Source organism: Pristiophorus japonicus, chromosome 5 (assembly GCF_044704955.1).
Source record: "Pristiophorus japonicus isolate sPriJap1 chromosome 5, sPriJap1.hap1, whole genome shotgun sequence".
NCBI lineage: Eukaryota > Metazoa > Chordata > Chondrichthyes > Pristiophoridae > Pristiophorus > Pristiophorus japonicus.
Window position 1 is genome coordinate 293,890,313 of NC_091981.1, and position 22,311 is coordinate 293,912,623.

The 22,311-nt window shown below is 47.9% G+C and overlaps 1 protein-coding gene across 15 annotated transcripts in view; it reads left to right on the forward strand.

The window, feature by feature from the left end:
• The window catches only part of LOC139264759 (speriolin-like), a 395,630-nt gene that overhangs the window by 355,883 nt on the left and 17,436 nt on the right, over window positions 1-22,311 (forward strand). For all 15 annotated transcript variants that reach the window (XM_070881830.1, XM_070881833.1, XM_070881832.1 and 12 more), the window contains one exon: window positions 14,497-14,538. In XM_070881830.1, coding sequence (XP_070737931.1) covers window positions 14,497-14,538 — 42 coding nt within the window. The remainder of the gene's footprint in view (window positions 1-14,496; window positions 14,539-22,311) is intronic.

Consider the following 22,311-nt stretch of genomic DNA (forward strand, 5'->3'; position numbering starts at 1 on the left):
ATGCGTGTACAGCACAGCAGATTCATGAGCCAGCTGGGCAGTGGCCAGACCTTTTTGCCTCGTAGCCGCCTTCTGCTTTGTCGTGGTAGCTCAAAGACTGAATAAAAGCATTACAACTGCTGCCAGGATACCGGTCATTCACTATCATGATGTGCTGAGCATGGTCCCATCCCAACTGCACATGCAGTGAGTGGAAACCTTTACGTTTGTGCAGTCGATGGTGCCCTGCACCATGGGGAAGAATATTATTTTCTGTTCAGAGGGAAGACGAGGAACTCCCCTCTTCTGGTATAAAGAGTGTCTGCCACCGCTCTTCTGCAGCAGGAGAAGGGTCCACAGCCAGCGAGGGAATGGAAGACCAGCAGGAAGAGTAGTGCAAGGAAGGTAGTGCAGGGGTCCCCTGTGGTCATCCCACTGCAAAACAGATACACTGCTTTGAGTGCTGTTGAGGGGGATGACTCATCAGGAGTGGGCAGCAGCAGCCAAGTTCATGGCACCGTGGCTGGCTCTGTTGCACAGGAGGGCAGGAAAAAGAGTGGGCGAGCGATAGTGATAGGGGATTCAATTGTGAGGGGAATAGATAGGCGTTTCTGCGGCCGCAACCGAGACTCCAGGATGGTATGTTGCCTCCCTGGTGCAAGGGTCAAGGATGTCTCGGAGCGGGTGGAGGACATTCTAAAAAGGGAGGGAGAACAGCCAGTTATCGTGGTGCACGTTGGTACCAATGACATAGGTAAAAAAAGGGATGAGTTCCTACGAAATGAATTTAAGGAGCTAGGAGCTAAATTAAAAAGTAGGACCTCAAAAGTAGTAATCTCGGGATTGCTACCAGTGCCACGTGCTAGTCAGAGTAGGAATCGCAGGATAGCTCAGATGAATACGTGGCTTGAGCAATGGTGCAGCAGGGAGGGATTCAAATTCCTGGGGCATTGGAACCGGTTCTGGGGGAGGTGGGACCAGTACAATCCGGACGGTCTGCACCTGGGCAGAATCGGAACCAATGTCCTCGGGGGAGTGTTTGCTAGTGCTGTTGGGGAGGAGTTAAACTAATATGGCAGGGGGATGGGAACCAATGCAGGGAGATAGAGGGAAACAAAAAGGAGGCAAAAGCAAAAGACAGAAAGGAGATGAGGAAAAGTGGAGGGCAGAGAAACCCAAGGCAAAGAACAAAAAGGGCCATTGTACAGCAAAATTCTAAAAGGACAGAGGGTGTTAAAAAAACAAGCCTAAAGGCTTTGTGTCTTAATGCAAGGAGTATCTGCAATAAGGTGGATGAATTAACTGTGCAAATAGATGTTAACAAATATGATGTGATTGGGATTACGGAGACGTGGCTCCAGGATGAGCAGGGCTGGGAACTCAACATCCAGGGGTATTCAACATTCAGGAAGGATAGAATAAAAGGAAAAGGAGGTGGGGTAGCATTGCTGGTTAAGGAGGAGATTAAGGCAATAGTTAGGAAGGACATTAGCTTGGATGATGTGGAATCTATATGGGTAGAGCTGCAGAACACCAAAGGGCAAAAAACGTTAGTGGGAGTTGTGTACAGACCTCCAAACAGTAGTAGTGATGTTGGGGAGGGCATCAAACAGGAAATTAGGGGTGCGTGCAATAAAGGTGCAGCAGTTATAATGGGTGACTTGAATATGCACATAGATTGGGCTAACCAAACTGGAAGCAATACGGTGGAGGAGGATTTTCTGGAGTGCATAAGGGATGGTTTTTTAGACCAATATGTCGAGGAACCAACTAGGGGGGAGGCCATCTTAGACTGGGTGTTATGTAATGAGAAAGGATTAATTAGCAATCTCGTTGTGCGAGGCCCCTTGGGGAAGAGTGACCATAATATGGTGGAATTCTGCATTAGGATGGAGAATGAAACAGTTAATTCAGAGACCATGGTCCAGAACTTAAAGAAAGCTAACTTTGAAGGTATGAGGCGTGAATTGGCTGAGATGGATTGGCGAATGATACTTAAGGGGTTGACTGTGGATGGGCAATGGCAGACATTTAGAGACCGCATGGATGAACTACAACAATTGTACATTCCTGTGTGGCATAGAAATAAAAAAGGGAAGGTGGCTCAACCGTGGCTATCAAGGGAAATCAGGGATAGTATTAAAGCCAAGGAAGTGGCATACAAATTGGCCAGAAATAGCAGCGAACCTGGGGACTGGGAGAAATTTAGAACTCAGCAGAGGAGGACAAAGGGTTTGATTAGGGCAGGGAAAATGGAGTATGAGAAGAAGCTTGCAGGGAACATTAAGACGGATTGCAAAAGTTTCTATAGATATGTAAAGAGAAAAAGGTTAGTAAAGACAAATGTAGGTCCCCTGCAGTCAGAATCAGGGGAAGTCATAACGGGGAACAAAGAAATGGCGGACCAATTGAACAAGTACTTTGGTTCGGTATTCACGAAGGAGGACACGAACAACCTTCCGGTTATAAAAGGGGTCGGGGGGTCTAGTAAGGAGGAGGAACTGAGGGAAATCCTTATTAGCCGGGAAATTGTGTTGGGGAAATTGATGGGATTGAAGGCCGATAAATCCCCAGGGCCTGATGGACTGCATCCCAGAGTACTTAAGGAGGTGGCCTTGGAAATGGTGGATGCGTTGACAGTCATTTTCCAACATTCCATTGACTCTGGATCAGTTCCTATGGAGTGGAGGGTAGCCAATGTAACCCCACTTTTTAAAAAAGGAGGGAGAGAGAAAACAGGGAATTATAGACCGGTCAGCCTGACATCGGTAGTCGGTAAAATGATGGAATCAATTATTAAGGATGTCATAGCAGTGCATTTGGAAAGAGGTGACATGATAGGTCCAAGTCAGCATGGATTTGTGAAAGGGAAATCATGCTTGACAAATCTTCTGGAATTTTTTGAGGATGTTTCCAGTAGAGTGGATAAGGGAGAACCAGTTGATGTGGTATATTTGGACTTTCAGAAGGCGTTCGACAAGGTCCCACACAAGAGATTGATGTGCAAAGTTAGAGCACATGGGATTGGGGGTAGTGTACTGACATGGATTGAGAACTGGTTGTCAGACAGGAAGCAAAGAGTAGGAGTAAATGGGTACTTTTCAGAATGGCAGGCAGTGACTAATGGGGTACCGCAAGGTTCTGTGCTGGGGCCCCAGCTGTTTACACTGTACATTAATGATTTAGATGAGGGGATTAAATGTAGTATCTCCAAATTTGCGGATGACACTAAGTTGGGTGGCACTGTGAGCTGCGAGGAGGATGCTGTGAGGCTGCAGAGCGACTTGGATAGGTTAGGTGAGTGGGCAAATGCATGGCAGATGAAGTATAATGTGGATAAATGTGAGGTTATCCACTTTGGTGGTAAAAACAGAGAGACAGACTATTATCTGAATGGTGACAGATTAGGAAAAGGGGAGGTGCAAAGAGACCTGGGTGTTATGGTACATCAGTCATTGAAGGTTGGCATGCAGGTGCAGCAGGCGGTTAAGAAAGCAAATGGCATGTTGGCCTTCATAGCAAGGGGATTTGAGTACAGGGGCAGGGAGGTGTTGCTACAGTTGTACAGGGCATTGGTGAGGCCACACCTGGAGTATTGTGTACAGTTTTGGTCTCCTAACCTGAGGAAGGACATTCTTGCTATTGAGGGAGTGCAGCGAAGGTTCACCAGACTGATTCCCGGGATGGCGGGACTGACCTATCAAGAAAGACTGGATCAACTGGGCTTGTATTCACTGGAGTTCAGAAGAATGAGAGGGGACCTCATAGAAACATTTAAAATTCTGACGGGTTTAGACAGGTTAGATGCAGGAAGAATGTTCCCAATGTTGGGGAAGTCCAGAACCAGGGGTCACAGTCTCAGGATAAGGGGTAAGCCATTTAGGACCGAGATGCGGAGGAACTTCTTCACCCAGAGAGTGGTGAACCTGTGGAATTCTCTACCACAGAAAGTTGTTGAGGCCAATTCACTAAATATATTCAAAAAGGAGTTAGATGAGGTCCTTACTGCTAGGGGGATCAAGGGGTATGGCGAGAAAGCAGGAATGGGGTACTGAAGTTGAATGTTCAGCCATGAACTCATTGAATGGCGGTGCAGGCTAGAAGGGCCGAATGGCCTACTCCTGCACCTATTTTCTATGTTTCTATGTTTCTATGTTAGATGGCAAACTAGGAGATGTTCCAAATGCCAACTGTTCCAGTCGGGGAGAATCCAATACAAGAAATTCAGGGCCACAGTCACCTTCACAGCCACTGGCAGCGCTGTCTTTGCCCCGGTATGAGGCTGTAGGTCTGGTTGCAAGAGCCGGCAGAGTTCTATGAGCAATTTATCGAGGAGGTAAACAGGAGGGTCGATGAGGGCAGTGCGTATGATGTAGTGTATATGGATTTTAGCAAAGCTTTTGTGACCACATGGCAGAGTGGTCACAAAAGTAAAAGCCCATGGGATCCAGGGTAAAGTGGCAAGTTGGATCCAAAATTAGCTCGAAGGCAGGAAGCAAAGGGTAATGGTTGATGGGTGTTTTTGTGACTGAAAGGCTGTATCCAGTGGGGTTCTGCATGCCTCAGTGCTGGATCTCTTGCGTATTGTGATATATATCAATGGCTTGGACTTAAATGTTGGAGATATGATTAAGAAGTTTGCAGATGACACTAAAATAGGTTATGTGGTTGATATTGAAGAAGAAAGCTGCAGACTGCAGGAAGTTATTTCCTGGAATGTATTAGGAATGGTTTTCTAGACCCAATATGTCGAGGAACCAACTAGAGGGCTGGCCATCCTAGACTGGGTGATGTGTAATGAGAAAGGACTAATTAGCAATCTTGTTGTGCGAGGCCCCTTGGGGAAGAGTGACCATAATAAGGTAGAAGTCTTTATTAAGATGGAGAGTGACACAGTTAATTCAGAGACTAGGGTCCTGAACTTAAGGAAAGGTAACTTCGATGGTATGAGACGTGAATTGGCTAGAATAGACTGGCGAGTGATACTTAAAGGGTTGACGGTGGATAGGCATTGGCAAACATTTAAAGATCACATGGATGAACTTCAACAATTGTACCTTCCTGTCTGGAGTAAAAATAAAACGGGGAAGGTGGCTCAACCGTGGCTACCAAGGGAAATTAAGGATCGTGATAAATCCAAGGAAGAGGCATATAAATTGGCCAGAAAAAGCAGAAAACCTGAGGACTGGGAGAATTTTGTAATATAGCAGAGGAGGACAAAGGGTTTAATTAGGAAGGGGAAAATAGAGTATGAGAGGAAGCTTGCCGGGAACATAAAAACTGACTGTAAAAGCTTCTATAGATATGTGAAGAGAAAAAGATTAGTGAAAACAAACGTAGGTCCCTTGCAGTCAGATTCAGGTGAATTTATAATGGGGAACAAAGAAATGGCAGACCAGTTAAACAAATACTTTGGTTCTGTCTTCACGAAGGAAGACACAAATAACCTTCCGGAAATACCAGGGGACCAAGGGTCTAGTGAGAAGGAGGAACTGAAGGAAATCCTTATTAGGCAGGAAATTGTGTTAGGGAAATTGATGGGATTGAAGGCCGATAAATCCCCGGGGCCTGATAGTCTGCATCCCAGAGTACTTAAGGAAGTAGCCCTAGAGATAGTGGCTGCATTGGTGATCATTTTCCAACAGTCTATCGACTCTTGATCGGTTCCTATGGACTGGAGAGTAGCTAATGTAACACCACTTTTTAAGAAAGGAGGGAGAGAGAAAACGGGTAATTATTGACCAGTTAGCCTGACATCAATAGTGGGGAAAATGTTGGAATCAGTTATTAAAGATGAAATAGCAGCACATTTGGAAAGCAGTGACAGGATCGGTCCAAGTCAGCATGGATTTGTGAAAGGGAAATCCTGCTTGACAAATCTTTTAGAATTGTTTGAGGATGTAACTGGTAATGTGGACATGGGAGAACCAGTGGATGTGGTGTATTTGGACTTTCAAAAGTCTTTTGACAAGGTTCCACACAAGAGATTGGTGTGCAAAATTAAAGCACATGGTATTAGGGGTAATGTACTGACGTGGATAGAGAACTGTTGGCAGACAGAAAGCAGAGAGTCGGGATAAATGGGTCCTTTTCAGAATGGCAGGCAGTGACTAGTGGGATGCCGCAGAGCTCAGTGCTGGGACCCCAGCTCTTTACAATATAATTAATGATTTGGATGAGGGAATTGAGCGTAATATCTCCAAGTTTGCAGATGACACTAAACTGGGTGGTGGTGTGAGCTGTGAGGAGGACGCAAAGAGGCTGCAGGGTGACTTGGACAGGTTAGGTGAGTGGGCAAATGCATGGCAGACGCAGTATAATGTAAATAAATATGAGGTTATTCACTTTGGTGGCAAAAACACGAAGGCAGAATATTATCTGAATGGTGGCAGATTAGGAAAAGGAGGTGCAACGAGACCTGGGTGTCATGGTTCATCAGTGATTGAAAGTTGGCATGCAGGTACAGCAGGCAGTGAAGAAGGCAAATGGTATGTTGGCCTTCATAGCTAGGGGATTTGAGTATTGGAGCAGGGAGGTCTTACTGCAGTTGTACAGGGCCTTAATGAGGCCTCACTTGTGTTCAATTTTGGTCTCCTAATCTGAGGAAGGACATTCTTGCTATTGAGGGAGTGCAGCGGAGGTTCACCAGACTGATTCCCGGGATGGCAGGACTGACATATGAGGAGAGACTGGATCGACTGGGTCTGTATTCACTGGAGTTTAGAAGGATGAGAGGGGATCTCATAGAAAAATATAAAATTCTGACGGGACTGGACAGGTTAGATGCAGGAAGAATGTTCCCGATGTTGGGGAAGTCCAGAACGAGGGGACATAGTCTAAGAATAAGAGGTAAGCCATTTAGGACTGAGATGAGGGGAAACTTCTTTACTCAGAGTGTTAACCTGTAGAATTCTCTACCACAGAGAATTGTTGATGCCAGTTCATTGGATATATTCAAGAGGGAGTTAGATATGGCCCTTATGGCTAAAGGGATCAAGGGGTATGGAGAGAAAGCAGGGAAATGGTAATGAGGTGAATAATCAGCCATGATCTTATTGAATGGTGGTGCAGGCTCGAAAGGCCGAATGGCCTACTCCTGCACCTATTTTCTATGTTTCTATGTTTATCAATGTACTGGTCAGGTGGACAGAACAGTGGCAATGGAATTCAATGCGGATAATTGTGAGGTAATGCATTTGGGGAGGTCTAATAAGGCAAAGGAATACACATTAAATGGTACAACACTGAAACGTGTAGAAGAACAAAGGGGCCTTTCAGTGCACGCCCACAGATCCTTTGAAGGTAGCAGGCCAGGTGGATAAGGTGGTTAAGAAGGTCTATGGAATACTTACCTTATTTTGTCAATGCATGGAATACAAGAGCAGGGAGGTTATGCTCGAACTGTATAAAACACTGCTTAGGCCACAGCTGAAGTACTCTGTGCAGTTCTGGACACCACATTACAGGAAAGATGTGATTGCACTGGAAAGGGTGCAGAGGAGATTTATAAGAATGTTGCCTGGACTGGAGAATTTTGGCTATGAGGAAAGATTGGAGATGCTGGGTTTGTTTTTTTTTGGAACAGAAGAGGCTAAGCGGAGACCTGAATGAGGTGTATAAAATTATGGGGAGCAAGAGCTGGAAAGTGGGATTCGGCTGGATAGCTCTTGGTCGGTTGGCGCGGACACGATGGGCCGATTCGAGGAGGGAGAAGACTGGGAGGATTTTACAGATCGCCTCGACCAATACTTCGTGGCCAACAAGATGGATGAAGACGCTGACGCAGTTTGGCGCAGGGCGGTTTTCTTCACGATTTGTGATCCAAAAATCTATGGCTTCATAAAGAATCTGCTCTCACCTGCACGTCCAACGGAAATGACCTATGAGGAATTGTGTGCTCTGATTCGGGACCATCCCAAACCTAAAGAAGGCATCATTATCTCGAGATATCGCTTTTACAAGAATATTCGCTCTGAGGGCCAGGAGGTGGCAGAATTTGTTGCCAACCTGAGACGTCTCGCTTGGCCAAGTAAGTTGGGGGACATGGTACGCTACGTCTTTGTGATAGGCATAAACCACGAGGTGATCCTGCGGAAGCTGCTGGCTGCGGAGACGTTGGATCTGAGCAGGGCCATCACGATCACCCAGGCTTGCCTGACCACGGTCAACAGTACAAAGCAGATATCCTCGCAGAGTCGGAACTCCACGGCAAGTACTGTGCATCCGATTGTGTCGTCGGTTGGCAGAGCTGCATCTGGCAGGGCCTACCCGACTGTGTTTGCGAAACCTGTAGCTGCTCGAAGTCCGCCTTTGGACACGACTTCGATTTCACCCTGTTGGCGTTGTGGGGGCAATCATTGGCCTCATCAGTGCCATTTCAGGCAGTATATTTTTAGAGGCTGTGCGAAAATGGGGCACCTTCAGCGGATATGTCGGCAGCTCAGCAAGCGTGCTGCGACACACCACGTGGATGATGATGACCGATCCGGAACGGATCCGGCAATGCAACCCGAGATACTCGAGGAGGAAGTGTATAGTGTACATTCATTCCTGACAAAGAGCCAACCGATAATGATTGAAGTAAAATTGAACGGCGTGCCGGTATCTATGGAATTAGACACGGGTGTGAGTCAATCAATTATGAGCCAGAGGACTTTGGAAAAGCTGTGGGACACCAAGGCAGTGAAACCCAAGCTGAGTCCAGTAAATGCAAAATTGCGTACCTACACCAAAGAGCTCATACCAGTGATTGGCAGTGCAGCAGTCAAGGTGTCATACGATGGGGCGGTTCATGATCTATCGCAGTGGATCGTTCCAGGCAATGGTCCAACGCTGTTCGACAGGAGTTGGCTCGAAAAAATAAAGTGGAACTGGAACAATATTAAAGCTTTGTCATCGGTGGATGACGCTTTGTGTACTCAAGTGCTGAGCAAATTTCCCTCACTGTTTGTTTGAACCGGGCATCGGCAACTTTACGGGAGCCAAGGTGCAGATCCACCTGGACTCGGATGCTAGACTCTTCCATCATAAAGCTCGGGCAGTCTCGTACATGATGAGGGAGAAGGTCAAAATCGAACTAGGCAGACTCCAACGTGAAGGGGTCTTTTCACCGGTTGAATTTAACGAATGGACTAGTACCATTGTTCCTATGCTGAAGACTGATGGCACTGTCAGGATTTGTGGAGACTACAAGGTTACGATCAACTGAGTTTCGAAACAGGATCAGTACCCGTTACCAAAGGCTGATAACCTGTTTGCAACACTAGCTGGGGGAAAGTCGTTCACCAAATTGGATCTGACGTCAGCCTATATGACACAGGAGATTATCGAATCGTCGAAGAAACTTACGTGCATCAATACGCATAAAGGGCTGTTCATTTACAACAGGTGTCCTTTCGGAATTCGCTTGACTGCAGCCACATTTCAGAGAAACATGGAGAGTTTACTGAAGTCCGTCCCTAGAACCGTGATGTTCCAAGATGACATTCTGTCGTGACACTGCCGAACACCTGCAGAGGTTCTACTTCGACTGAACATGGTGGGGCTCAGGCTGAAACATTCAAAGTGTGTCTTTACGGCACTGGAAGTCAAATTCCAGGGAAGGAAGATTGCTGCAGACGGCATCAGGCCAATGGACGCGAAAACAGAGGCCATCAAAAATGCGCCCAGACCCCAGAATGTGACGGAGCTGCGTTCGTTTCTGGGTCTTCTCAACTACTTTGGTAATTTCTTACCTAAATTGAGCACATTATTAGAGCCACTGCACATGCAGCTCACAAAAGGCAACAACTGGGTTTGGGGTGTGTCTCAAGACAGGGCCTTCGAGAAGGCTAGAAATCTGCTTTGTTCCAACAAATTGCTGGTACATTATGACCCATGCAAGCGTTTAGTATTGGCCTGTGACGCTTCATCACATGGGGTTGGTTGCGTGCTCCAACAATCCAATGAATCGGGCAAACTACAACCTGTTGCGTACGCGTCGAGAAACATGTCTAAAGCGGAAAGGGCCTACGGCATGGTAGAGAAAGAAGCTTTAATCTGCGTATATGGGGTTAAAAAGATGCACCAGTATCTGTTTGGGCTTCGTTTCAAGCTTGAAACCGATCACAAGCCGCTCATATCTTTGTTTTCAGAGCATAGAGGTATCAATACTAACACGTCGTCCCGCATCCAGAGGTGGGCGCTGACATTATCTGCCTATGATTATGTCATTCACCATAGACCTGGCACCGAGAATTGTGCCGATGCATTGAGCCGTTTACCGTTGCCCACGCCGGAGGTGGAAATGCTACAGCCCGCAGACCTACTGTTGGTCATGGATGCCTTTGAGAGTGAAGGGTCACCTGTCACTGCTTAACAAGTTAGGACCTGGACCAGCCAGGATCCGATCTTATCGGTTGTAAAACGTTGTGCCCTTAGTGGTGATTGGTCGGCCATTCCCAGGGAAGTGTGTGATGAGACCAAACCTTACAATCATCGCAAAGATGAATTATCCATTCAATCCGATTGTTTGCTATGGGGTAATCGTGTTGTTATGCCCAAGAAAGACAGGGAGAGATTTGTACGGGATTTACACAGTACCCATCCCAGTATTGTGATGATGAAGACCATTGCCAGGTCTCACGTTTGGTGGCCTGGCATTGACTCTGATTTGGAGTCATGTGTGCATCAGTGCAACACTTGCATGCAGTTAAGCAATGCACCAGTGGAATCTCTGCTAAGTCTGTGGCCGTGGCCACCCAAACCATGGTCGTGAATCCACATCGACTATGCGGGTCCTTTCCTGGGCAAAATGTTTATGGTGGTGCTGGATGCGTATTCCAAATGGATAGAATGTGTAAACATGTCATCCAGCACATCCACAGCCACCATTGAGAGTCTTCGTGTCATGTTCGCCACTCATGGTCTGCCCGACATCGTTGTGAGCGACAATGGATCGTGTTTCACGAGTTTGGAGTTTCAAAAGTTTATGAGACTCAATGGTATCAAGCACGTAAGGTCAGCACCATTCAAACCCGCGTCCAATGGTCAAGCGGAGCGGGCCATTCAAACCATCAAGCAGAGCCTGAAACACGTAACTCACGGCTCTTTGCAGACTCGCTTGTCACACATACTGCTTAGTTACAGGACGAGACCCCACACGTTTACCGGGGTCCCCCCTACTGAACTGTTGATGAAGAGAGGTCTCAAGACCAGGCTCTCACTTGTCCACCCTGATCTTAACGATCACGTCGAAAACAGACGTCAACATCAGCAGTGGTATCATGATCGCATTGCCGTGTCACACGGCATCTCTGTTAATGATCCTGTGTATGGTCAAGTGGGTCACTGGCACTGTTACCGCCAAGGAGGGTAACAGGGTGCTTATTGTCAGACTCACTAATGGGAAAACATGCAGGAGGTACATTGATCAGATGAAATTGCAGCACACAAACGAACCGGAACAGCTTGAAGAAGACACCATCAATGACCAACCGATTCATATTCAGCCATTCATATTCAGCTGTTGTCAATGAATCTGGATCTTCAATCCCCGACATGGACACTGTCATTAGATCGGCTACCCTGCCTCAAATCATGAATGACTCAGATAGCTCACCCAGATCTGGAATTGAACTAGGGAGCGGAAAGCCTGGACCATCTCCATTTGTAAATAGGACTGACACCAAGATCTTGGAGGGGAATGATGTAATGTATGAATGCCTGGGTTTACCTGACACCAGGGGGAGCGACCGTCGGAGGTCATTGGGCCGCAGACATACACGTGCAGTCCTTGTATATAAAGAAAGCCTTCATGTTTAATCCTCACTTGAGAGATAATAAAGTAGAGTCGGGTCGCACCTGATTGAGTTCACGGCACTAAGCCTATTGAGTTATTGTATATGCAACAAGTAGGAACATATTTTGTGAACTTTGTGGAGACCAGGGGCCCAAGTTTCGGCCTCAGTTGCTCCTGATTTTTTGGAGCAACTGGTGTAGAACGGAGTATCTTAGAAATTCAAATTCTCGGCATTTAGTTTGCTCCAGTTCTAGTCAGTTAGAACAGTTTCACTTTGGAACAGAATTTTTTTTTCAAAAGGAGGCGTGTCCGGCCACTTACGCCTGTTTTTAAAGTTTCGGCAGTGAAAACTTACTCCAAACTAACTTAGAGTGGAGTAAGTGAAGATTTTTGTACGCTCGAAAAAACCTTGTCTACACTTTAGAAAATCAGGCGTAGGTTACAGATCAGGCGTAGGGAATAGGGGGGGGGGGTTTAAAGGGAAGTTTACAAACATTAAACACTTCAGTTTTACAAATAAAGAGCCATCATCAATAATAAATGATAAAAACATCAATAAATCAACCAATAAATCAATCAAAAAAAATTAATAAGAAATCTTTTTTTTTAAATCAATAAATAAAACCTTTTCTACTTACCGACTGCAGCACCAGGAGCCCTCCGACAGCGTGCTGGGATGCCCCCCCTAGTGTGTCTCTGTCAGCGTCTCTATCTCTGTGTCTGTGTGTGTCTCTCACTCTCTGTCTGTCAGTGTCTGTGTTTCTGACAGCGAGGGGGGGGGGTAGCGGGAGAGAGGGGGGGCAGGGGGAGGGGAGGGAGGGGGGCAGAGGGGGAGGGATGGGGGAGAAGGGGGAGGGGGGGAGAGAAGGAGGAGAAGGGGAGGGGGGGAGGAGAAGGGGAGGGGGGAAGGAGAAGGGGAAAGGGGGGGAAAGGAGAAGGGAGGGAGAGGAGAAGGGGAAGGGGGAGGAGGAGAAGGGGAAAGGGGGGAGGAGAAGGGGAAGGGGGAGGAGAAGAGAAGGGGAAAGGGGGGTGAGAGGAGAAGGGGAAGGGGGAGGCGGAGAAGGGGAAGGGGGGAGGAGAGGAGAAGGGGGAGGAGAAGAGAAGGGGAAAGGGGGGTGAGAGGAGAAGGGGAAGGGGGAGGAGGAGAAGGGGAAAGGGGGGTGAGAGGAGAAGGGGGAGGAGGAGAAGGGGAAAGGGGGGTGAGAGGAGAAGGGGGAGGAGAAGAGAAGGGGAAAGGGGGGGAGAGGAGAAGGGGAAAGGGGGGGGGAGAGGAGAAGGGGAAAGGGGGGAGAAGGGGAAAGGGAGGGAGAGGAGAAGGGGGAAGGGGGGGAAGGAGAGGGGGGGAAAGGAGAAGGCGGGGGGGAAGGAGAGGGGGGGGGAAGGAGAAGGGGGGGGAAAGGAGAAGAGGGGGGAAAGGAGAAGAGGGGAGAGCGGAGCGCGGATCCGGTCCGGTCCGGGTGGGGTCGGGAGCGCGGGTCGGGTCGGGGCGGGTGATGGGAGGGAGGTCGGTTCGGTTCGGGACGGGGGGAAGGGAGGGAGGGAGAGGGAGGTCAGGTCGGGTGGGGAGCGCGGGTCGGGTCCAAACCCGGGGGGTCGTGTCGGGGGGGGTGGGGGGAAGCGGGAGTCGGGTCGGTGTCGGGTCCGGTCCGGGGGCGGGGGGGGAGCAGGAGTCGAGTCGGGTCGGGAGGAAGCAGGAGCTGGGCATGGGAGGCAGCCTTATGCACGCAGCCCCAGTGAGGCCATTCGGCCAGGGCTAGGGGCTGCGTGCTTCGGGCCCCTCCCACACAGTTTTGGGCGCCTAGAGTTACTGCACATGCGCGCCCACTGTAGCGCGCATGTGCAGAGGTTCCGGCGCTTTTTCAGCGCAGGGACCTAGCTCAGCCCCCCACAGCTCGTGCTGCGCCATGCCTGACTCAAGAGGACCAGCAGGGAGCCGGAGAATCTGTAAGTTTTTTTTAGGCGCACTTTGTGGCGCGAAAAACGGGCGTCCAGGTCGGGGCTGCGCCGTTCTAGGCTCGGCCCGAAACTTGGGCCCCAGGATTGGATTTTACAGGAAGTTCAAGATGATGATTCGGGCTTGTACAGGAGTAGGGGACATGGCAACTAAACTTTTGAAGGCTACCAAGTTTAATAACTTAATAAGCTGCATGGCAGCAACAAGAGAAGACTTTTAATATTACACCTCACTAAACACTTAATTATTCAATATTATTATTCTGTGGTGGGAAGTTTAGCTCCCCTGCCCTGGATATGTGGGCAGTTAAAATGGAGCGGGTGAATTACCCACTGCGATCCCTCCATTCCCATTTGAAAATGTCAAAAGACTGCATGGTCTGTCCAGGTGAGTTTAAACCTTTTCTTTTTGGGGTCAGGAGGAGCAGGAGTCCCAGAAGGCAAGTGTAAGTCTCTCGTTCCCCTGACTTCACCACATTGGCAAATCGCAGACCGCCCATTAAAGCCAGAAATGCCCGTGCACCCTGTGCTAACTTTGGACTGCCAGAAGTTCCGCTGCTTTACGCTCACTTCCACCCCTTTTGAGCGGGAAGCCAGCCAGTGGAATGCTAATGATGCCTGACCGGTAAAATCTGCCAGATTTCTGGTTGCCAGACAGTCCGGCCGCTCGCAAGGCCGCTTTCCCTCGGGAGGTACAATCACTATCTGTGTTCCTATTGCATGTTGATAGCACGTTAATTAATTGTCATGTTTTAAACTGAATTCCATTCTCCGTCTCATTGCAGCGGGAGGACCTGCAGCTCTAGATCCGTGTCTTCAGGATAAAAGTAAGTCGGCACAAATGCAGCCTTCAATTCTAGACTGATACTTGGACTGAGTCTGTAAGTGCATTGGTACAAGAGTGTCATAGAATGACAGAAATTTACTGCACACAAGGAGGCCAGTTTGACCCATAGGGCCCAAGTTTCCACATGATTTGCGCCTGATTTTTAGGAGCAACTGGTGGAGAACGGACTATCTTAGAAATCGCAATTCTCCACATTTTTTTTTTCTGCAGTTCTGGTCAGGTAGAACAGTTCTACTTTGGAACAGAATTTTTTCTTCAAAAGGGGGTGTGTCCGGCCACTGACGCCTGATTTCAAAGTTTCCACAGTGAAAACGTACTCCAAACTAACTTAGAATGGAGCAAGTGAAGATTTTTGTAGAACTGAGAAAACCTGTTCTACACATTAAAAAATCAGGCGCAGGTTACAAATTAGGCGTCCAGAACGAGGTGGGGGGGAAGGGAAATCATTAAATTCTACAATAAATCCTTATTTATACTTATACAAATATTATACAAATAAATCCAACCTGAATAAACATTTATAAGCCAAGAAAAGATTAAATAAACCATCTTCCTACCTGTGTGAAAGTGCTTTAGCCAGCCTCACAAGTTTGTTCGTTCGTTCCCGACGGTGGGAGGGAGGGAGTGCGGGCCCGCCCGAACGCAGCGGGAGTGGGGGGGAGGAAGACATTCCCGACGGTGGGAGGGAGGGAGTGCGGGCCCGCCCGAACGCAGCGGGAGTGGGGGGGAGGAAGACATTCCCGACGGTGGGAGGGAGGGAGTGCGGGCCCGCCCGAACGCAGCGGGAGTGGGGGGGAGGAAGACATTCCCGACGGTGGGAGGGAGGGAGTGCGGGCCCGCCCGAACGCAGCGGGAGTGGGGGGGAGGAAGACATTCCCGACGGTGGGAGGGAGGGAGTGCGGGCCCGCCCGAACGCAGCGGGGGAGGAGGAAGACGATCCCGACAGTGGGAGGGAGGGAGTGCGGGCCCGATCGACCGAACGCAGCGGGGGAGGAGGAAGACGATCCCGACAGTGGGAGGGAGGGAGTGCGGGCCCGATCGACCGAACGCAGCGGGGGGAGGGGAGGAAGCCGTTCCCGTGGGGGGGGGGGAAGGAGACAGTGAGAAGGGTAGCCTCAGTGCTGATGTGCTGATGGCAATGTGCTTTTATTAAAAAATGTTCAAAAATTAAACAGCTACAAAGAACTACAAAAATGGCCGAGTGCCAATGTTTTCCTTCACACTGCGCGTGCGCGAACGCTCCAACGCGCACGCGCAGGGTTGCCGGCAGGAAAAAAACTAATTTAAATAGTACCCGCCCCCTCCCACTTACAAAATCGGCACGAGTGTAGGCTCCGCCCCCCTGGGCACGGTGCCAAACAGACAAGGAGCTGCAGGGCGCTCCAGAATCGCGAGGTTTTTTTACGGCGCCGTTTTAGGCGCGAAAAACGGGCGCCCAGCTCGGAGGGGCGCCCGTTTTTTATCGTGTGGAATCTTGGGCCCATAGTGTCTGCGCTGGCCGAAAAAGAGCTAACCAGCCTAATCCCATTTTCCAGCTCTTGCTCCGCAGCCTTGTAGATTTTTTTTATTCGTCCCTGGGGTGTTGGGCGTCTCTGGCAAGGCCGGCATTTATTGCCCATCCCAGTTGCCCATTGAGAAGGTGGTGGTGAGCTGCCGCCTTGAACCGCAGCAGATCTTGTGGTGAAGGAACTTCCACAGTGCTGTCAGGGAGAGAGTTCCAGAATTTTGACCCAGCGGCGATGAACGAACGGCGCTTCAAGTGCATATCCAACTACTTTTTAAATGTAATGAGCGTTTCTGCCTCTACCACCCTTTCAGGCAGTGAGTTCCAGACCCACACCACCCTCTGGGTGAAAAAAGTTCTCAACTTCCCTCTTAAATCTGTCAATTAAATCTATGTCCCCTGGTTATTGACCTCGCTGCTAAGGGAAATAGGTGCTTCACATGCACTCTATCTAGGTCCCTATTAACGGTACTCTAGCTGTTGCCTCACTAATGTTTCATACAGGTCATTCATAACCTCCCTCCTCTTATATTCTATGCCTCGGCTAATAAAGGCAAGTATGCCGTCTGCCTTCTTAACTACCATATCTACCTGTCTTGCTACTTTCAGGGATCTGTGGACATGCACTCCAAGGCCCCTATGTTTCACTACACATCTCAGTATCCTCTCATTTATTGTGTATTCCTTTGCCTTGTTAGCCCTCCAGAAATGCATTATTTCTCCGGATTGAATTCCATTTTTGCCCATCTGACCAGTCCATTGATACCTTTCTGCAGCCTACAATTTTCTTCCTCATTATCAACCACATGGACAATTTTTGTATCATCTGGAAATTTTTTCATCCTACCCCCTACACTGGAGTCTAAATAATTAATATCTATCACTAAACCAAGCGACCTAGTACTGAGCCCTGCGGAAGCCCACTGGAAACAGCTTTCCCGATAACAACACTTCCATCGACCATTACTCTTTGCTTCCTGCCACTGAGCTAATTTTGGATCCAATTTGCCACTTTCCCTTGGATCCCAAGGGCTTCTACATTTCCGACTAGTCTGTCATGTGGGAGCAAGTATATCCTTTCGTAAATATGGAAACCAAAACTGCACGCAGTATTCCAGGTGTGGCCTCACCACTACCTTATATAGCTGTAGCAAAACTTCCCTGCTCTTATGCTCCATCCCCTTTTCAATAAAGGCCAAGATACCACTGGCCTTCCTGATCACTTGCTGTACCTGCATACTATCCTTTTGTGTTTCGTGCACAAGTACCCCCAGGTCCCACTGTACTGTGGCACTTTGCAATCTTTCTCCATTTAAATAATAACTTGCTCTTTGATTTTTTTTCTGCCAAAGTGCATGACCTCACACTTTCCAACATTATACTCCATCTGCCAAATTTTTGCCCACTCACTTAGCCTGTCTATGTCCTTTTGCAGATTTTTTGTGTCCTCACACATTGTTTTTCCTCCCATCTTTGTATCGTCAGCAAACTTGGCTACGTTACACTCAGTCCCTTCTTCCAAGTCATTAATATAGATTGTAAATAGTTGGGGTCCCAGCACTGATCCCTGCCACACCCCACTAGTTAGTGGTTGCCAACCATTTATCCCGACTCTCTGTTTTCTGTTAGTTAGCCAACCCGCTATCCATGCTAATATATTACCCCCAACTCCGTGAACTTTTATCTTGTGCAGTAACCTTTTATGTGGCACCTTGTCAAATGCCTTCTGGAAGTCCAAATACACCAAACCCACTGGTTCCCCTTTATCCACCCTGTTCATTACATCCTCAAAGAACTCCAGCAAATTTGTCAAACGTGACTTCCCCTTCATAAATCCATGCTGACTCTGCCTGACCGAATTTTGCTTTTCCAAATGTCCTGCTACTGCTTCTTTAATAATGGACTCCAACATTTTCCCAACCACAGATGTTAGGCTAACTGGTCTATAGCTTTTTGTCTGCCTCCTTTTTTAAATAGGGGCGTTACATTTGCAATTTTCCAATCTGCTGGAACCTCCCCAGAATCCGGAGAATCTTGGTAAATTACAACCCCTGCCGCTACTTCTCTTAAGACCTTAGGATGCAAGCCATCAGGTCCAGGGGATTTATCTGTCTTTAGTCCCATTATCTTACTGAGTACCACCTCCTTAGTGATTGTGATTGTTGTTAAGTTCCTCCCCCCTATAGCCCCTTGACTATCCACTGTCAGAATATTGTTAATGTCCTCTACCGTAAAGACTGATACAAAATATTTGTTCAGAGTTTCTGCCATCTCCATGTTCCCCATTACTAATTCCCCGGTCTTGTCTTCTAAGGGACCAACATTTACTTTAGCCACTCTTTTCCTCTTTATATACCTATAGAAACTCTTGCTATCTGTTTTTATATTTTGTGCTAGTTTACTTTCATAGTCTATCTTCCCTTTCTTAATAATTTTTTTAGTCGTTCTTTGCTGGCTTTTAAAAGCTTCCCAGTTTTCTGTTCTCCCACTAGTTTAGGCCACTTTGCATGCCCTTGTTTTAATTGGATACCGTCCTTTACATAGAAACATAGAAAATAGGTGCAGGAGTAGGCCATTCGGCCCTTCGAGCCTGCACCACCATTCAATAAGATCATGGCTGATCATTCACCTCAGTACCCCATTCCTGCTTTCTCTCCATACCCCTTGATCCCTTTAGCCGTAAGGGCCATATCTAACTCGCTCTTGAATATATCCAATGAACTGGCATCAACAACTCCCTGCGGCAGGGAATTCCACAGGTTAACAACTCTCTGAGTGAAGAAGTTTCTCCTCATCTCAGTCCTAAATGGCCTGCCCCCTATCCTAAGACTATGTCCCCTGGTTCTGGACTTCCCCAACATCGGGAACATTCTTCTAACCTGTCCACTCCCGTCAGAATTTTATTTGTTTCTATGAGATCCCCTCTTATCCTTCTAAACTCCAGTGTATAAAGGCCCAGTCGATCCAGTCTCTCCTCATATGTCAGTCCTGCCATCCCTGGAATCAGTCTGGTGAACCTTCGCTGCACTCCCTCAATAACAAGAACGTCCTTCCTCAGGAGACCAAAACTGAACACAATATTCCAGGTGGGGCCTCACCAAGTCCCTGTACAACTGCAGTAAGACCACCCTGCTCCTATACTCAAATCCCCTTGCTATGAAGGCCAACATACCATTTGCCTTCTTCACCACCTGCTGTACGTGCATGCCAACTTTCAAGGATTGATGAACCATAACACCCAGGTCCCGTTGCACCTCCCCTTTTCCTAATCTGCCGCCATTCAGATAATATTCTGCCTTCGTGTTTTTGCCCCCAAAGTGGATAACCTCACATTTATCCACATTATACTGCATCTGCCATGTATTTGCCCATTCGCCTAACCTGTTTAAGTCACCCTGCAGCCTCTTAGCGTCCTCCTCACAGCTCACACCGCCACCCAGTTTAGTGTCATCTGCAAACTTGGAGATATTACACTCAATTCCATCATCTAAATCATTAATATATATTTATTTTGCACCCTTTCCTTCCCACTGGAATATATTTTTCTTGAGAGTTGTGAAATATCTCCTTAAATGTACACCACTGTTCATCAACCGTCCTGCACTTTAATCTATTTTCCCAGTCCACTTTACCCAACTCTGCCCTCATATCTTCATATTTTTCTTTCTTTAAGTTTAGTACGCTGGTTAGAGATCCAACTTTCTCACCCTCCATCTGAATTTGAAATTCAATCAGGCTATGATCACTCATTCCGAAGGGATCCTTTATTAGGAGATTGTTTATTAATTCTGTCTCATTACACAGGACCAGATCTAAGATAGCCTGCCCCCTGGTTGGTTCCGTTACATACTGCTCAAGGAACGTTCCCTTACGTACTGTATGAACTCTTCCTCAAGGCTACCCTGACCAATTTGATTTGCCCAATCAATATGGAGGTTAAAATCACTGTTCCCTTTTTATAAGCTCCCACTATTTCCTTGGTTATGCTCCGATCAACAGAGTTGCTACTGTTAGGGGGCCTTTAGACTATGCCCACCAGTGACTTTTTCCCCTTATTGTTTCTTATCTCCACCCAAACTGTTTCAACACCCTTATCATTTGAGCCAATATCGTTTCTTACTATTGAAATGATTCCATCCTTTATCAATAGAGCTACCCCACCTCCTTTTCCTTTCTGTCTGTCCTTCCGGATTGTCAAGTACCCCTGAATATTTAATTCCCAGTCCTGGTCATCTTGTAACCACGTCTCTGTGATGGCTATCAGAGTGTCAATTTGTGCCGTCAACTCATCTATTTTGTTACAAATGCTATGTGCATTCAGACAAAGTGCCTTTAAGTTTGTTTTTTTACTCTTTTTTCCCTGCTTGTTTCCTCTCTCCTTCAAACTCACTTTCTTTATTTTTGCTTTCTAATTCCAGCTTTACTCCTCTCCCTACTGATTCTATTTTCAGGTTCCCATCCCCCTGCCAAGCTACTTTGAATCCTCCCCAACAGCACCAGCAAACCCCACCGCGACGATATTGGTCCTGGCTCTGTTGAGGTGCAACCCGTCCGGCTTGTACAGGTCCCACCTCCCCCAGAAGCGGTCCCAATGCCTCAGGAACCGAAATCCCTCCCACCTGCTCCATTTCTCCAGCCACATATTCATCTGCTCTATTCTCCTATTTCTGTACTCACTAGCTCTTGGCACTGAGAGTAATCCGGAGATTACTACCTTTTGAGGTTCTGCTTTTTAATCTCTCTCCTAGCTCCCTAAACTCTGCCTGCAGGACCTCATACCTCTTCCTACCTATGTCATTGGTACCGATGTGGACCATGACCTCTGGCTGTTCACCCTCTCCCCCCAGAATGCCCTGCAGCCACTCAGTGACATCCTTGACCCTGGCACCCGGGAGGCAACATACCATCCTGGAGTCACGTCTGCGGCCCGCAGAAACGCCTGTCTGCTCCCCTGACTATTGAATCCCTTACCACAATAACTCTTCCATTCTTCTTCCTCCCCCCTGTGCAGCTGAGCCATCCATGGTGCCGTGGACTTGGCTCTGGCTGCACTCCCCAGAGCCACCATCGCCTCCACCAGTACTCCGAACAGAGTACCAGTTGGAGAGCGAGGTGGACTCAGGGGACTGCTGCACTACCTGCCTAGTCCTCCTCTTCTGTCTGGTGGTCACCCACTCCCTCTCTGCCTGCACACTCTTAAGCTGTGGGGTGACCACCTCTAGAAACCTGCTATCCACGTAGCTCTCAGTCTCACGGATGCACCGCAGTGACCCCAGCTGCCGCTCAAGCTCCAAAACACGGAGCTCGAGTTGGTCGAGCTTGAACACGTGGTCGCCCCAGCTGCGCGAAGCACCGGAGACTTCCCATATGCCACAGGATGCGCAGTCCACGGTTCTGAGCTGCCCTGCCATCCCTCTAGTTACACTCGCAACTATCGAGTAGAACTAAACTCTAAACCTTAGAACAACACACTACTCAGCAAACAGACGATTTAATTAACTGGCTCTCCTTAGATAATAAAGATCACATATATTTACTGGCAAATCCTACTTACAACAATGCCAAAGGTTTTCTACTGAAAAGAAAAAGAAAAAAACTCACCAATCCACCAGCCAATCACTTACCCGTTTGGCTGTGACGTCACCGATTTTGATTTTTTAAAAACTTTTTGTCCCTGCATCAGCTGGCTCCTCACGAACTGCTGCTGGCCTTTTTATGGGCCTCGACCTCCCACTCCCACTCCTGTGGCTGCTCACGAACTGCTGCTGGCCTTTTTATGGGCCTCGACCTCCCACTCCCACTCCTGTGGCTGCTCACGAACTGCTGCTGCCCTTTTTATGGGCCTCGACCTCCCACTCCCACTCCTGTGGCTGCTCACGAACTGCTGCTGCCCTTTTTATCTTTCTGTAGTCAACAGCTTTCTTCCTAACTATCACCACATGGCCAATTTTTGTAACATCTTCAAACTTTTTAATCATGCCCCGTACATTGAAGTCTAAATAATAAATATGTACCACAAAAAGCAGGACCTAGTACTGAGCCCCGCGGAACTCCACTCAAAACAGCTTTCCTGTCATAAAACATCCATCGACCATTACTCTTTGCTTCCTGCCACTGAGCCAAATTTGGATCCAACTTGCCACTTTCCCTTGGATCCCATGGGCTTTTATATTTCTGACCAGTCTGCCATGTGGGACTTTGTCAAAAGCCTTGCTAAAATCCATGTGCACTACACCAAACACACTAACT